The sequence below is a fragment of the Syzygium oleosum genome, unplaced genomic scaffold (assembly GCF_021117445.2).
Source record: "Syzygium oleosum isolate NSW1041296 unplaced genomic scaffold, Sole_v2.1 Sole_v2.32, whole genome shotgun sequence".
NCBI lineage: Eukaryota > Viridiplantae > Streptophyta > Magnoliopsida > Myrtales > Myrtaceae > Syzygium > Syzygium oleosum.
Genome location: NW_026607516.1, coordinates 94,709 through 110,604, shown reverse-complemented (window position 1 = coordinate 110,604; position 15,896 = coordinate 94,709). Strand labels below are relative to the sequence as shown.

The 15,896-nt window shown below is 41.1% G+C and overlaps 2 protein-coding genes across 2 annotated transcripts; both read right to left on the bottom strand.

Annotated features, from left to right (window-relative positions):
- Positions 1-6,710: 6,710 nt before the first annotated feature.
- On the bottom strand, positions 6,711-7,441 carry LOC115667377 (21 kDa protein-like). The gene has a single exon (XM_030588965.2). It carries the CDS (start codon positions 7,422-7,424, stop codon positions 6,792-6,794), a length of 633 nt encoding a protein of 210 aa, XP_030444825.1. The 5' UTR covers positions 7,425-7,441; the 3' UTR covers positions 6,711-6,791.
- A 3,876-nt stretch (positions 7,442-11,317) lies between these two features.
- LOC115686543 (21 kDa protein-like) lies at positions 11,318-12,188 on the bottom strand. Its single transcript, XM_030611879.2, has one exon. It carries the CDS (start codon positions 12,155-12,157, stop codon positions 11,522-11,524), a length of 636 nt encoding a protein of 211 aa, XP_030467739.2. The 5' UTR covers positions 12,158-12,188; the 3' UTR covers positions 11,318-11,521.
- Between the last annotated feature and the right edge of the window lie 3,708 nt (positions 12,189-15,896).

Genomic DNA, 15,896 nt, shown 5'->3' with positions numbered 1-15,896 from the left:
GAGGAAAAAAAAAGGAAAAAGTAAAAAAAATAAAAAAAAATAATATTAAAAATTTATAAAATATGTTCACGTCAGCGCTAACAGTGCCATGTAGGACGATCGGAGTCCACATCGGTAATTTTTAGCCTAAATTGATCAAATAGACTCAATTGGTACCAATGCGAAAATGCTTGAGATTAATTTAATTCAATTGAAAAGTTTAGAACTGAATTAATACCAATACAATAGGTTTAGGACTTTTTTAGTACTTTTCCCATCAAGTCGATGAACTGGTGTAATATTATGAGGGGTTAGCTAAACTGGCATCTTGATTGCGATTTTGGGTCTTAAAAGGTGTGGAAATTTTAGGGTTGTATTCGGATTGGGCATAATCTCTTGAGTTTGTGGGAAGTCCTTAAATTCCCAATCTTGGAGGCTTTGTAGTTTTACAATCGGCACATAATTCGTCATGAGGCGATTTACCTCTGACAGAACGCTAATGAACTTCAAATACAAATCACGCAACAGCCTAATGTCGGTGGAGAAATTAATGTCCTAAATGTGCAAATGGAGTTGACTATACATCTAAGCAAGGGCATACATACAAGGTTTAACTCAAATTTCATACCAAAAGAGAGCCAAAGAAAAAGGGTCATAGAGACACGAATGCCAAAATAGTAGCATGGATTTCTCGAATTTTAGCTTGGTCATGTCTATTCAAGAGCTAGATATTTGAAACGGAACATATAATTAAGTTTCTTAAACATTAACGTATCTTTATTGATGAAGAAAACATCTTCTGCTGACTAACTTTTTCAATCGATGCGAACAATCAATTTGAAGTAAACGTTTAACATTCGTTCTCGACGAAACAAACAAATCCTAAGCGGAATAACAACTAATTATAAGTCTGTGTTCCAGGACAGTTGGACACAGGATGGCCGACACCGGAGGAACAACCCTTGAGTGATAAATTTTACAATAATCCTATGAATGAACTGGCGACGCCAACCAGCTGAGTACAAGCTTGCATCCCAAGATGGTTCTCTTCTTTCTGAGCGCTTCTTCCTAGTCACTCAGTTTCGAGCGACTACCGTCATAGATTATTTATATGCGATTCGTGTACAAACACAGCATTAAACAATCAAAAGTCCACCTTTCTCGTTTCTCAAGAACCGCAGACCACACGGCCAGCCAGTTGCGCAACACAATGTCAACCCATCAATTCAAACTTGTTTCTCGTGTCAGGAAGTCACCCAGCACTTGCCTCAGAGCAAATATAATAAGAACCAGCCAGTTATCAGAAGCTGTTCATTGGGTCTAGGTTCCATTTCCTTCTGTCCTCGTGGGTCTGTTGTGCATTAAAAGATTTCGTCTCAGAAGTATAGCTTAACCAGCACCTTAACCAGCAATGCCGGTGCTGATTCTAGTCCGTCCCTTGTTTCTGTAAAGAAAAAGTGGGATTACACAACTTGAGCTAAGGCGTGGCTTATCATCCAACCCTTGTTCAAACCTAGAATTGCCTTGAATTTTAAGTTTCTCTAAGGTTATCCAAAGCTGCCTACTTTCGTATACACACGTATGAAAATGACTGTCGAGATTAATTCGTACCCACAAGTCATTAATAAATCATGGAATTATATGATCAAGGTCAACTTAGCTTCTCATCAATGTTACGTTTTTTTTTTTTGGTAAGGAAACAATGAAAATGTTACGTTTGAAGGTTCTTTCGACACTTTTCGCGTGTAAGTCGATCCATTTACGTACGACGAGATATCCAAAGAACAAAAAAATAAAAAATACGGAAAATGACAAGCACGATAAGGATCGACTCTAGGGAAAGGGTAGAAGAATGGGACCTATTTTGGAATATATAATGCATTACAGACGTATGATCATTACACTTCAATTGGGTTATTCAGTCATTGAAATATGTACCAAAAAGTTCAAGGACCATGTTTAACAAATTAAAAGTTCGGGAACTGAATTGAAAATTTGGCTAAAATTTAGGAACTAAATTGAATAAATTAAAAGTTCATGGACCAAATTGCACAATAAGCCAAAGTTTAGGGACCGTTTGTGTCATTTTTCTTTTAAAATAAAATTCATTTCAGGTCCTTATTTGAGAAAATGAGAACAATTTAGGCTTTTTATTTAAAATGTGATTAATTTCAGGCCCTTATTTGAGAAAATGAAGGCACTTCGTAACCTCATTTGAAATTTTTAAACCAGAAACTATAATTAAGCTTGGTAATTTGCATTAGCGCGATCATAATGTCTTTATAATTCCTTAAATTATGTTTCCGCATAACCATCGTATTTTCTTTTCTCTATTATGTAAAGCGTAATAATTGAATTGCCACGAAATCCTATTTATCGTTGTAGGAATCGCGCAACTTCTGATGTCAAGCGAAGAAATTAAAGGCGTTCGAATTTTCTAGTCAAATCGAAAATCGATCGCGGCAAGGCTATCACACGTGGCCACCTAAGGGTAGGATTCTGGGCTCTCCAAAGTCCAAAGTATTGGAATCTTGGCGCCCCAACTTGATTATCTTTGTGGCGGTGTGTTCATTTCGTCGAAAAATAAATAATTTAAAAAATATTTTCTTTAAAAATAATTTATTATATTTCTTATAAAAATAAATAAACAAAAAATAATATTTTCATCGTCCTCATCATTCATGAAAGTATTTAGAATGTATTTTATTAATTAATTTAAACAATACAAGTGATTATTTTTAAAAAATTATTTTCTAAACAGTTTATTTTTCACTAAATAAACGTAGCTTGTTTGATTGGCCATTAAAGAGGCGTCACCAACCCATGTGGCGTATGCGAGCCTAGTCAGCTCCACTTGAAAGGCGATACGTGTGACATGGGTGAAAAAAAAATAAAAACCGAAAGCTTTCCATTTTGTGGAGCATTAAAGGCTAACATTTAAACTCCCGCTTCGACCAAAAAAAAACTTCCGCTTAAAACTCTCTTTCTCTCTCTCTTGTTTTTAATTTTCAAGGGCTTCTTAGGGTGCGAATGGTAACCATTCTGCTCCAGAAATCAAATTCTTGCCAGAAATTGATTTCTGGAATTCTTGCCAGAAATTGATTTCTGGAGGAGAAATCTGTTTGGTAAAACATGACTAATTCTGCTCCAGAAATTGATTTCTGGAACAGAAATCTATTTTGATTTGTTGATTTTTTTGCACCTAAAAAAATTTGAATTTTACTCAAAGTGGGTGGCCACATGTATTATAAGCCATTCTGTAAAGTTTTGAAATTTTTGATTTTTTTTAAATTTTTTTTGGACACCTAAAAAAATTTAAATCTCACTCAAAGTGGGTGGCCACAGGTATTCTAAGCCATTTTGTGAAATTTTGAATTTTTTTATTTTTTGGACACCTCAAAAAATTTAAATTTTACTCAAAGTGGGTGGCTACAGATATTCTAAGCCATTCTGTGAAGTTTTGAAATTATTTATTTATTTTTTTATTTTTTGGGCACCTCAAAAAATTTAAATTTCACTCAAAGTGGATGGCCACAGGTATTTTAAGCCATTTTGTGAAGTTTTGAAAATTTTTATTTTTTTATTATTTTTATTTTTTTTGGGCACCTCAAAAAATTTAAATTTCACTCAAAGTAGGTGGCCATAGGTATTTTAAGCAATTTTGTGAAGTTTTGAAATTTTTGATTTTTTTTGGGCACCTCAAAAAATTTAAATTTCACTCAAAGTGGGTGGCCACATGTGTTTTAAGCTATTCTGTGAAGTTTTGAAATTTTTGATTTTTTTTATTTTTTAAAAAAAATTCACCAAATTTCATATTTTCCCGAAATCTGACTTTTTTTTATTTTCTGGAAATTTTTATGAATTTTTCTAGAATTTTTCAATTTTTATGCATTTTCTGAAAAAAAAAAATTGTGAGAAAATAGGGAGAATGCATTCCGGAATCAAGAAGCTACAAAAAGTAGCTTCTCTTTTTCTTGCCAAAAACTCATTCCGGAATCAAAAATGCATGGAATCATTTCTGGAATCAAGAATGCATTCTGGAATCAAGTATTTTTAACAAACGCATTTTTATTCCAGAATGCAAAAATCGCTCCAGAATGCATTCCGGAAATTTTTTAACAAACGCCATTTTGTTCCGGAATGCGTTCCGGAACAGAATTTTTATTCCGGAATGCATTCCATGCGCACCAGAATGCATTCCAAAATTATTTTAACAAACGCATTTCTGTTCCGGAATGCATTCTGGAGCAGAATTTCTACTCCAGAATAGATTCCATGCGCGCCCTTACGTGCTCTCTCTCTCCTCTTTTACATTTCTAAAACTCTCTCTCCTCTTTTCTTTTGCAAAGGCTTCTTCACCTGCTCTCTCTCCTCTTGTGCGTTTCTATTTTACCTTTGGAAGATGCAGAGGTGCTCATACACGTTTTTTGGCTCCTTCAACGAAACTCGTTAGTCTTGCTGGAGCTACCGAGTCGTGAGTGGATAACGAGTGGTCCTCGATGCAATATCGCACCCAAGTCATGATGTCGCCGCCTTGTTCCAGGGGTTGCTTCGACGTCCTTCCGGTCAGCAACCCCAGCAAGACGACTTCATAGCTTCAGCAAGATTAACGAGTTTCGTTGAAGAAGTCAAAGAGCGGGAAGGAACACCTCTGCATCTTCCAAAGGTAAAATAGAAACGCACATTAGGAGGGAGAGAGAGCAGGTGAAAGAAGCCCTTGAAAAGAAAAGAGGAGAGTGAGAGCAAGTAATGCCCTTGAAAATTGAAAAGAGGAAGAGTGATACTATGTCCCTTTTCAACTAATTGCCATAGAATAGAAAGCTTCCGGTTTTAATTTAATATTTTTCACTCATGTCACACTTGTCGCCTTTTAAATAAGCTGAGAAAAATTAGGTGCATTCAACACTCCCTGTAGGATATGTATTGAGCCATCCACTGACGGACACGTGGCCATAATGGACCCACTTTTCAGACCTTTTCTCTTTCCTTCGATACTCTCTCTCCTCTCACCATTTTCTTCATTTTCATTTTGCCTTTTGAGGCGCCATGGACGACGTTTCGTGGATTGAGCGTCACCGGCCAACCATGGACGACCCGCTCACTAGCACGCCGACGCGGTGGCGACCGCCATCAAGGCGGCCGACGCTGAGCTTTAGTTGGCCCAGAGCCCGTACAACAGCGAGGAGATTCAGTAGGCGGACCAAGCCATCGCCGCTGAGCTGAAGCAGATTTCGGAGCACGAGGTGGAGATGGAGGACCTACGAGATCACGGTGAAAAAGATGGAGGCTGAGGTGGAGCGCAAGGAGTCGAAGATCTCCACGTGGAGAAGGAAGCTCGACGAGCTCGTCTCCGAGAACAGGTCATCGGAAAAGAATCTCTACGTGAGCGAATAGCAATGAAGGAGCTCATCTCCAAGAACAGGTCATCGGCATGCTGGTGAGTGGGTCGTCCATGGCTGGCCGGTGACGCTGCAATCTACGAAGCGTCGTCCATGGCCTTGAAAGGCAAAAAGAAAAGGAAGAAATGGTGAGAGGAGAGAGAGCAACGAAGGAGAGAGGAATAACCGAGGAGAGAGAAAAGGTTTGAAAAATGGGCCCATTATGGCCACGTGTCCATCAGTGGATGGTTCAATGCATATCATACGTGAAGTGTTGAATGCACCTAATATTTTCTCGCCTAGGCTCACGCATAGTGGTTACAAACCACTTAGGGCAAGTTTGTCAATTTACCAAATAGTAACTATTTCTGTTTTTTTATTCTCAGAATCAGTTTTGAAACAGAAATCCGTTTGGTAAATTTTTTGTTCTCGGGCATAAATTTGTAAAAAATTTGTTTCCAGAATCAGTTTTGAAACAGAATCAAAAAGTAAAAAAAAGTAGTTTCTTGATTCTGGGAACAAGAATCAGAAATGGAAAAGAAATTTTTCTACATCTTGGTTTTCTTCTTTCTCCTTGGTTTATTCTTCTTCTTCATTCCTGGCCTGCTGCCAGCCGCCGGATCTAGCGTGGACGACCCTTGCCGCCACCCTCGCCGGATCCGACGAGAGCGGCCCTCGCCCAGGCTGCTAGCCGCCCTCGCCCAGGCAAGGGCAGCGGCTAGGGTCCAGTTTGCCGTTGGTCGGCAAGGGCTGTGATGCTCTCGCCAACCATGGCCAAGGAAGGGGAAGGGAAAGAAAAAAAAATAAGAAAAAAAAGAAAGAAATATAAAAAAATTCAAAATATTATTAATAAAAAGAAATTTTGGGCAATTACCAAACGTCTTAGAAATTGTTCTCGGATACGAAATAAAAAAAATTATTTTTGAGCAGAATCAGCTTTTGGGAACAGAATGATTGTCTAACGCGCTCATTAACACTTTTTCGTTGACTAGAGATAACGTAATATACGGGGTCAGATATCAGGCTTGAAATTTTACATTGACGTGAACCAGACTAAGTGGGCCTAACCGGGTCATAATCGGGTCTAATACCTGCCTCAGTTTGTTGTTAGAGCTTAGTGGGCCTGACCGGGTCACGATCGGGTCTAAACAGTCCCACACACAGCCAAGCTGCCAATACTAGGGTTTCGCGGGGAGTCTTCTTCCCCAAAAGAGAGAAACACAGAGCGAGAGGAACCGTCACTTTTTCTTACATTCACATATTTCACAGAACTTCTTAACATTCGAAAAGCTTAACATGCGACAGCAGAACTCAAGTTCCTACATATGTTATACATCTAGTAACCACCTTCCTTTCTCATCGCCATTTACAACAAACCAACGTGTTCTTTCAGCCTCAACCCTGACCTTGGCTTCCTGCCGTGATGACCCGGAGCTACGGCTGTGCTTTGGCCCCGCGGCGCCTCGACCCGAACCTGTCCACCAGGGCCAGCGCGTTGCTCACCACCTGCCCCAGCTCCTCCACCTGCCCCCTCACCGAAGTCTTCACGCTCCCATCCATGTCCGGCCTCGAGAACCCATCGAGGCACATGTTCTCGTCGGTAAGGGCCCCGCTCACCCACGTCTGCACGTTGCTCATGTGCCATTCGAACGCGTCCCCCGTGGCCGCCTGGCCTCCCATCTGGCCGAGCTCGTCGATGGACTGGCTCAACCGGCTCACGCTGTCGCCCACGTTCTGCACGCAGTCCCGCACGGCCTGGGACTCCCGGGGCGTGATGCCCTGGAACTGGGACAGCCGTGCAACGTAGGACGAGGCGTCGCGGGCCCGGTCGAGGCTGACCTGGAGCGCGGCCCGGGCGAGCAGGCGGGGGTCCTGCTGGACGGAGGAGGCGTAGCCGGAGAGGCACTGGATGCAGAGCGCCTGGTAGTGCGTGGACTTGCATGAGGACTCGATGAAGTCCGTGTTCGCATCAGTCGCAGGCTGTGAGTTCGACGGTTTGAGGAGCGTCGTGAAGAAGAGGGCGTGGAGGAGGATGAGGAAGGAGAGAGATAATAGTGCTTTGGCCATGTTTATGTTTGTGTGTGTGTGTGTGAGAGAGAGAGAGCTGGTTCAGACCGTGTGCATGTGAAGGTGAAAAGCATCGTGGAGTGCATGGTTTATATAAGGAAGTTTGCAGAGAGAGAAAGAGAGAGGACCTTCCTCGGAAGCTCCACTCAAAGTCAATGTTTATCTCTGTCGTACTTTTCATTTTAACTTATTTAGTAATAAAAAATTCAGTCACGTGAATGCCTGCCTGCCCTATTGAGCTCCCTTCATTTATGGCTGCATTTGTTTATGTTCTCAAGTCGGCACCATGTTATTGACCCCTTTCGACTTCATTTCTCTCTAAGATATCATGCGTAGATTATCTCGCCCTCGCATGAGGCCAACCCTCACCCAGGCGATGCCCAGCGAGGCAGCGTTGGCCTGGGTGAGGGTTGGCCTCGCTATATCTAGCAAGGGCGATCTCATTGGTGCTCACCTTGCTTGTGGTGGTGAGGGCGACCCTCGCTTAGGGGAGCCAGCCTTTACCGGCCATGGCCTGTGTCAGCACCATGGAAGAAGAGAAAGGAAAAAAAAAAAATTATAAAATATGTCTACGTTAATGCCAACAATGCCATGTAGGATAGTCAGCGTTCATGATTTCTAGTCTAAATTTGCCTGATGGACTCGATTGATACTAATGTAAAAAGGTCTAAGACTAAATTGATCAAATTGAAAAGTTTATGACTGAATTGATACCAATGCAATAGGTTTAAGATTTTTTTGGTACTTTTCCCAACAAGTCGATGAATTGGTTTAATATCATGAGGGGTTAGCTAAATTGGCATCTTGACTGCGATTTTGGGTCTTAAGAAGTGTGGAAATTTTTAGGGTTTAATTCGGATTGGGCATTATCTCTTGAGTTTGTGTTAAGTCCTTAAATCCCCAATCTTGGAGGCTTTGTTGTTTTACAATCGCCACAGAATCCGTCATGAGGCGATTTACTTTTGGCAGAACACTAATGGTCTTCAAATACAAATCACGCAAGAGCCTAATGTCGGTCGAGAAATTAATGTCCTAAATGTGCAAATAGAGTTGACTATACATCTAAGCAGGGACATACATACAAGGTTTAATTCAAATTTCATACCAAAAGAGAGCCAAAGAAAAAGTGGGTCTAGAGACACGAATGCCAAAATAGTAGCGTGGGTTTCTCGAATTTTAGCTTGGTCATGACCCCGAGCATAGAGACTATAGAGAGCTATATATTCGAAACAGTACATATGATTAAGTCTTTTAAACATCAATATATCGTTATTGATAAAGAACATATCTTTCGCTAACTAATTTTTTCAACCGATATCCAAGTTGAACCCACCTCACTCAAAAGCTTAAGTTAGTGAATTATACGTCAATTGGGGTATATTAACTGTTCTTCATCACATTAATTATCTGATGAGAGATTTTTTTAACATAACTCACATGTACATCCTAACAATTTGACATTCGTTCTCAAAGAAACAAACAAATCCTAAGCGGAATAACAACTAATTATAAGTCTGTGTTCTAGGACAGTTGGATACAGGAGGGCCGACACCGGAGGAACAACCCTAGAATGATAAATTTTACAATAATCATATGAATGGACTGGCGACGCCAACCAGCTGAGTACAAGCCTGCCTCCCGAGATGGTTCTCTTCTTTCTGGACGCTTCTTCCTTGTCACTCACTTTCGTGCCACTACCGCCATAGATTATTTATAAGCGATTCGTGTACAAACACAGCATTAAACAATCACAAGTCCACCTTTCTCGTTTCTCAAGAACCGCAGACCACACGGCCAGCCAGTTGCGCAACACAATGTCAACCCATCAATTCAAACTTGTTTCTCGTGTCAGGAAGTCACCCAGCACTTGCCTCAGAGCAAATATAATAAGAACCAGCCAGTTATCAGAAGCTGTTCATTGGGTCTAGGGTTCCATTTCCTTCTGTCCTCGTGGGTCTGTTGTGCATTAAAAGATTTCGTCTCAGAAGTATAGCTTAACCAGCACCTTAACCAGCAATGCCGGTGCTGATTCTAGTCCGTCCCTTGTTTCTGTAAAGAAAAAGTGGGATTACACAACTTGAGCTAAGGCGTGGCATATCATCCAACCCTTGTTCAAACCTAGAATTGCCTTGAATTTTAAGTTTCTCTAAGGTTATCCAAAACTGCCTACTTTCGTATACACACGTATGAAGATGACTGTCGAGATTAATTCGTACCCACAAGTCATTAATAAATCATGGAATTATATGATCAAGGTCAACTTAGCTTCTCATCAATGTTACGTTTTTTTTTTTGGTAAGGAAACAATGAAAATGTTACGTTTGAAGGTTCTTTCGACACTTTTCGCGTGTAAGTCGATCCATTTACGTACGACGAGATATCCAAAGAACGAACAAATAAAAAGGACGGAAAATGACAGGCACAATAAGGATCGATGGAAGAGACTGTTAGGGTTCGGGCTGATGGTATCATGTTAGATAAATCACTTTTCTCAAAATATTTAAACTGTTCATAAACAGGGTTATAATGTGCGAATAGCATGTTTTTGTCGATCACCAAAGAAAAAGGATGTTTGAAATTAACTCGCAAGACCCGACAGCCATTTTTACATGACAACGAGGACGGGGTGGTGAATCCTATTGATATAGTGTCATGGCTAAATATTTTGATTTTATAAGCTCATATTAGCTAACTTAAAATTTGAAAAACTAGCTAAGTGATCTATATTAAAATTAGGGCTACGTCTTCCTAGGGACATGCTATCGGTCCATTGACTAAACATAATATCGTTGATGATTTTTGTTGGGTCGATTGCATTAACGGGGAGACAAGGTTGCCGGTTGACTCCATTTTATTAGAATTTATAAAAAGAAAAAGAAAAGAAAAGAAATCAAAACACAATTAAGAAAAAAATCCACCATTAGCGATCGTATCTCCCACATAAGCCAAGTCTAGTCAAACTCTTAGCTGCGCCTCTAGAAGTCTGAAGTCCTGCATTGGGCGGGGGGGTGGTGGGGTGGGTTGCGGGGCGCTGATTTTTATTCAAAAGACAATGGGGAAATTAAAATCTTTTGTTACTTCAGCATCACCCATGTTCTACCAATGATTCAGGCATGCGTTCATTATGACTTGCTACATTGATTTGATTTCGATTTTGAAGCAAGGTTAAATTTACCTTTTTGTTTGATAAATTTGAGAAAATCTCGAACATCAAGTACTCCTAGATGAAGATTATGGCGGAATTGAAGGATTAGGGTCTAGGTCTCGGCAATCACTTGTATCCATCACAGATCTAGAGGAAGGGGTCGTCGAAGTCGAATGGCAATGGCTTGACCCAAATTGATAGGAACTTTGGTTCCTCCTTGACATATATGCACATAGATCAAAGGCTGAATTATGTAGCGACAGAGCCAGAAATCTGGCTTAGGAGGGGCGGGATTTCTAGCACAACTCGCTTTAATTTTCAATCCCGACTTTTGGTAAGTGTTCAGTGATACCACCTTAATCAATTTACAATAACGCAACAAAACCTAATTATTGAAAATGCAACATCCGGTCGAAATGTGACTAACCGCACGTATGTAGAAAAAGAAAATTGTTTGAAGTTTACATCTTAAGTTAATCGTATTCATGAAGGAAGTGAATCGATTTTAGAAGCTGAGTTACAATGTTTAGTCGACATGGTCATTTGGATTTATTTCATAAAAACTTGTGTTTTTAAGTACATGGAAAACTAGATTTATGTTGGTATGGCATTAACATAGAAACTCAAACTTGCTGGAGATTTAATTCATCATTCCTGCTAATTATGGTGTATGTTTGGGTGAATTTTAGTCACATTGCTTTGTGACGGGAGTGTTCTTCCTTAGAGAGAAACAGGCGTGAGAGCAAACATCATTTTTCTTGCATTCACATATTTCACAAAACTTTCTTACATCCAGAAACTTAAACATTGGACAGCAACAGCAGAACTCACGTTCCTACATATGTTTTCATATCTAAACACTGTCTTTCTCATCACCATTTACACCCTATCTCAGAACTATCATTCTTTCAGTCTCGACCCTGACCATGGCTTCCCACCGTGATTCCCAGATCTAGGGCTGCCCTTTGGCCCCACGGTGCCTCGACCCGAACCTGTTCACGAGGGCCAGGGCGTTGCTCAGCACCTGCCCCAGCTCCACCACCTGCCCCCTCACCGAGCTCTTCACCCTCCCGTCCATGCCAGGCCTTGCAAACCCATCGAGGCACATGTTCTCGTCGGTGAGGGCGCCGCTCACCCACGTCTGCACGTTGCTCATGTGCCAGTCGAACGCCTCTGCCGCCGTGGCTGCCTGGCGTCCCATCTGGCCAAGCTCGTCGATCGACTGGCTCAACCAACTCACACTGTCGCCGACGTTCTGCATGCAGTCCCGCACTGCCTGGGACTCCCGGGGCGTGATGCCCTGGAACCGGGACAGCCGCCCCACATAGGATGAGGCGGCACGGGCCCGGTCGAGGCTGACCTGGAGCGCAGCCCGGGCGAGCTGGTGGGGGTCCTGCTGGACGGAGGCGGCGTAGCCGGAGAGGCACTGGACGCAGAGCGCCTGGTAGCGGGTGGACCTGCAGGAGGACTTGATGAAGTCCGTGTTTGGAGCTGCCGCCGGCTGCGAGCTCGACGGTTCGAGGAGGGTCGTGAAGAAGAGGGCATGGAGGAGGAAGAGGAAGGAGAGAGATGGTTTTGCATTGGCCATGTTTACGTTTGTTTGTGTGCGTGAGCTGGTTTTAGACTCTGTGCATGTGAAAGGTGAAAGGCATCGTGGAGTTGCATGGTTTATATAAGCAATTTTAGAGAGAGAGAGAGAGAGAGAGAGAGAGAGAGAGAGAGAGAGAGAGAGAGAGAGGGAGGGAGGACCTTCCTTGGAAGCTCCATGCAAAGTCAACGTTTATTTCTGTCGTACTTTTAATTTTTAATTTCTTCATTTGGCGGCAAGATGTCGGAAAAAAATTTAAAAAAAATGCAGTCACGTGACTGCCTTCCTGCCCTTTTGACCGACCTCCCCTCATTTATGGTCGCATTAGTTTATGCTCTTATTAAGTCGGTAACGTTTTGCTCGACCCATTTAGCCTTCATTTCTAGATGGTGTCATGCTTATGGATTACTTCATCAAGAACAGAAATTGCGAGTTCGATTTGTCTTGATAGACAAATGAGAGTCTCGTCTAACACTTGAGTAAGCGATATCAGACGATGCTACTTGACTTATCAAGTCATAGGATCGAGAGGTTATTGTGTCAATAAACTAAACCAATCACATAGTAAGAAATAATGACACCCATAGGGGTCTGATAAAAAAAACTGCAAGTTCTCGGACGGTCTTCGGATTCCATCAAATCTATCGTCCTAACTTTGTTTGTGGAATCAAATTTTGCGACATTAACTTATCAAGTTAAAATCTAGAAGCTAATGTGAGTCAATAAATTGGCGCAATATCTCTAGGGTTTAGCTCAATTGGCATCTAGATTGCGATTATGGGTCTCTAAGAAGTGTGGAAATGTAGGTTTAATTTGGATTCGCAAAATCTCTCGAGTGTGTCGGAAGTCCTTGAATCCCCTATCTTGGGGTAATCTCTAAGATGGACAAGGTTTGCTGTTCTGTAGTTGCCACAAAATCCGTCATGGGGCGATTTTGACTCCTGACACCACACTTGTGAACTTCAGAAAACAAATCACGTAGCAGTCTAATGTCTCCAAATGGCTTTTGACTGTTTCATTTATTAATCTATCATTCTTATAAGTTATTAACATGTATCGGTTGGGTGCATTAGCATTTTCCTTTGGATCTTGAGCACTGCATACATCAACAAGGAACTAAAGGTGCACAGATCAGCTAAAGAAAGAATACACGACATCCAAGCAAGGACATAATCAAGGTTTAATTCAAGCATCAAACCAAAGAGAGAAGCAAAACAAACAGGGTGTGTATCTATGGCCTTACTCGAGCATTTCCATTTCAATCATCTTCCATATTTGAAGTAGTAGCATGATTTCTTTTATGTTAGCTTGGTCTCTACCTCGAGCATAGAGAAAATAGAGATCTAGAACTTTGAAAGGGTGTGTAATTATTATTATGTTGACTAATATATATAAGTGATGCAAGCAATCATTTCGGTAAATATACTTCAAATCATTCATTTTTATCAAAAACAAACCAATCCCCGTGAAATGGAAGCTAATTATAAATCATGCTTCGGGGCAGTTAGGGCACAGGTGGGCTGACACCTGAGGAACAACTCTACAATGATGGAAAGTTGCAATGATCCCATAAAATGAACTGAGGACGCCAACATCCAGCTGAGTACATGCCTCCCAAGATGGTTCTCTTCTTTTCTGGATGCTTCTTTCGTGTCCCGCAATTTTATGCAACTACTGTATTAGATTACGTATAATTCGTGTACAAACACAGCATTAAACAAATCAAAGTCTACGTTTCTCGTATCTCGAGAATCGCAGACGATGGCCAATTGCACAATATCAACCCATCAACTCAATCTCCTTTCACGTGTCCGGAAGTCACCTAGCACTTGCCTCAGATCATTACAATAATGGGTTGCGATTAAAAATATAAAACCAGCCAGTCATTAGAAGCTGTTCATTAGGTCTAGGGTTCCATTTCTTTTTGTCCTTCTTGGGTCGGTCTGTGCATTAAAGATTTCTCCGAGAAATAGCTTAACCGGTAATGCTGGTGCTGATTCTCATCTCTCCCTCATCTCTGTCTGCAGCTGGACATAGATTTCTGACTATTATTTGAGGAAAAACTAAGGCGTGGCACATGTTGCAGTCCTTGTTCAAACTAAAACTTGCTTGAACTTTAAGTTTATCTACGTTTATCCCCAGCCTGCCTCCTTTCGCGTACACGCACGAAGTTGACTGTCGAGATCAATTCGTATGCTAGACAAACAGTTCTTCTTATTTAAGTTTAAACGGTCTCTTTTACACTTTTCTCATGTATAAGCCGATTCGTCTACATCTGAAAGACGCGGGAATGCATGACGAGATATCCAAAGAACGGAAAGATAAGTAAAGCATAAGAAATAAAGGGCATGATAAAGATCGACGGAAGGGAAGGTTATAAGGTTCAAGTAGATGACATCGAGTTGAATAAATCATAGTCTCAACGGCTAATTTAAACGAGAATCTCGATGATAATGTTGTCATGCATGGCCATACATTTTTATTTTATAAACTCATATCAGCTAACTCAGAATTTGAGAAACTAGCTTGTGATCTATATCAAAATTGGGGCTACCTGCACACGCTATCGGTCCATTGACTAAACATCGACAATATTATGTCGATGATTTTGTTGGGTCGACTGCATTGATGGGGAGACAGCGTTGCCGGTTGACTCCATTTCATTAGTAATTACAGAAGAAAACAAAAGAAGACAAGACATGATAAGAGAAACCCTCCACCATTATCGATCGCATCTCTCCCACATAAGCCTGGTCAAACCTTTAGCTATGCCTCTAGAAGTCTGAAGTCGTGCGCTGCATGGGAAAAAAAATTATCTTTTGAGCTCACGTGTTGATTTTTCTTTCCCTTCTCCATATTCACAAGACAAAGGGAAAATAAAAAATATTGGGTTGCTTTAGCATCACCCTTGTTCTACCAATGATTTAAGCATGCGTGTCTTATGACTTGTTAAATTGATTTTGCTTTCGATTTTGGACAAAGATGAATGTTTTTTCTTTTTATTTCGAGATTGAGTGTACAGTGACTCGCGTTTGATAAATTTAAGAAACTCTGGAAAATAATTCTAGATGAAGATCATGGTGGAAGAGAAAGGCTAGAGTCGAGGTATCGACGGTCGGGACTCAACCCATCATAGATTTAGAGGACGGGTTGCCAAATGGCTAAGGCTCGACCCAAATACATAGGAACTTTGGTTCCTCCTCGACATAAATAGATAGATTTAGAGGCTGAATTACACGGCGATGGAGCCAGAAATCTAGCTCGGAGGAGGGTGAGATTTGTAGCACAACTGACTTTAATTCAATCCCAAATTTCTGTAATTTAATATAAACTTTTTTTCCGCAAAACATACGGAGCCTTAGGTAACTTAGAAATATCTAAAATTCTTGAGAGAATAGAGTAAGTGCAATTCTTCAACATCAAATGCCCCTCCTTGGCTCCGTGGCCGGAATTACATATTTATGTTGAATTTTAATTAATGTGTCCAAGATGATACGTCGATGAGAAATCTCTAAATAAACTTCCCGATAACTAGAATGTTTCATTTAGGTTATTCGTGATTAGTCTCGTCACAAATAGAAGTATTTCAATAAGAGGAAATCTAATGTAACAATGCATGGCCCCGCTTGCCTCATCGGTCCCCTTATCTGGAGCAAATTACTACCTAAGACCAACATCCATCACGACCGGGCGAATCTCCGTGGCCGATGTTATGTCAGTCGAAATTCACTCGATCCAT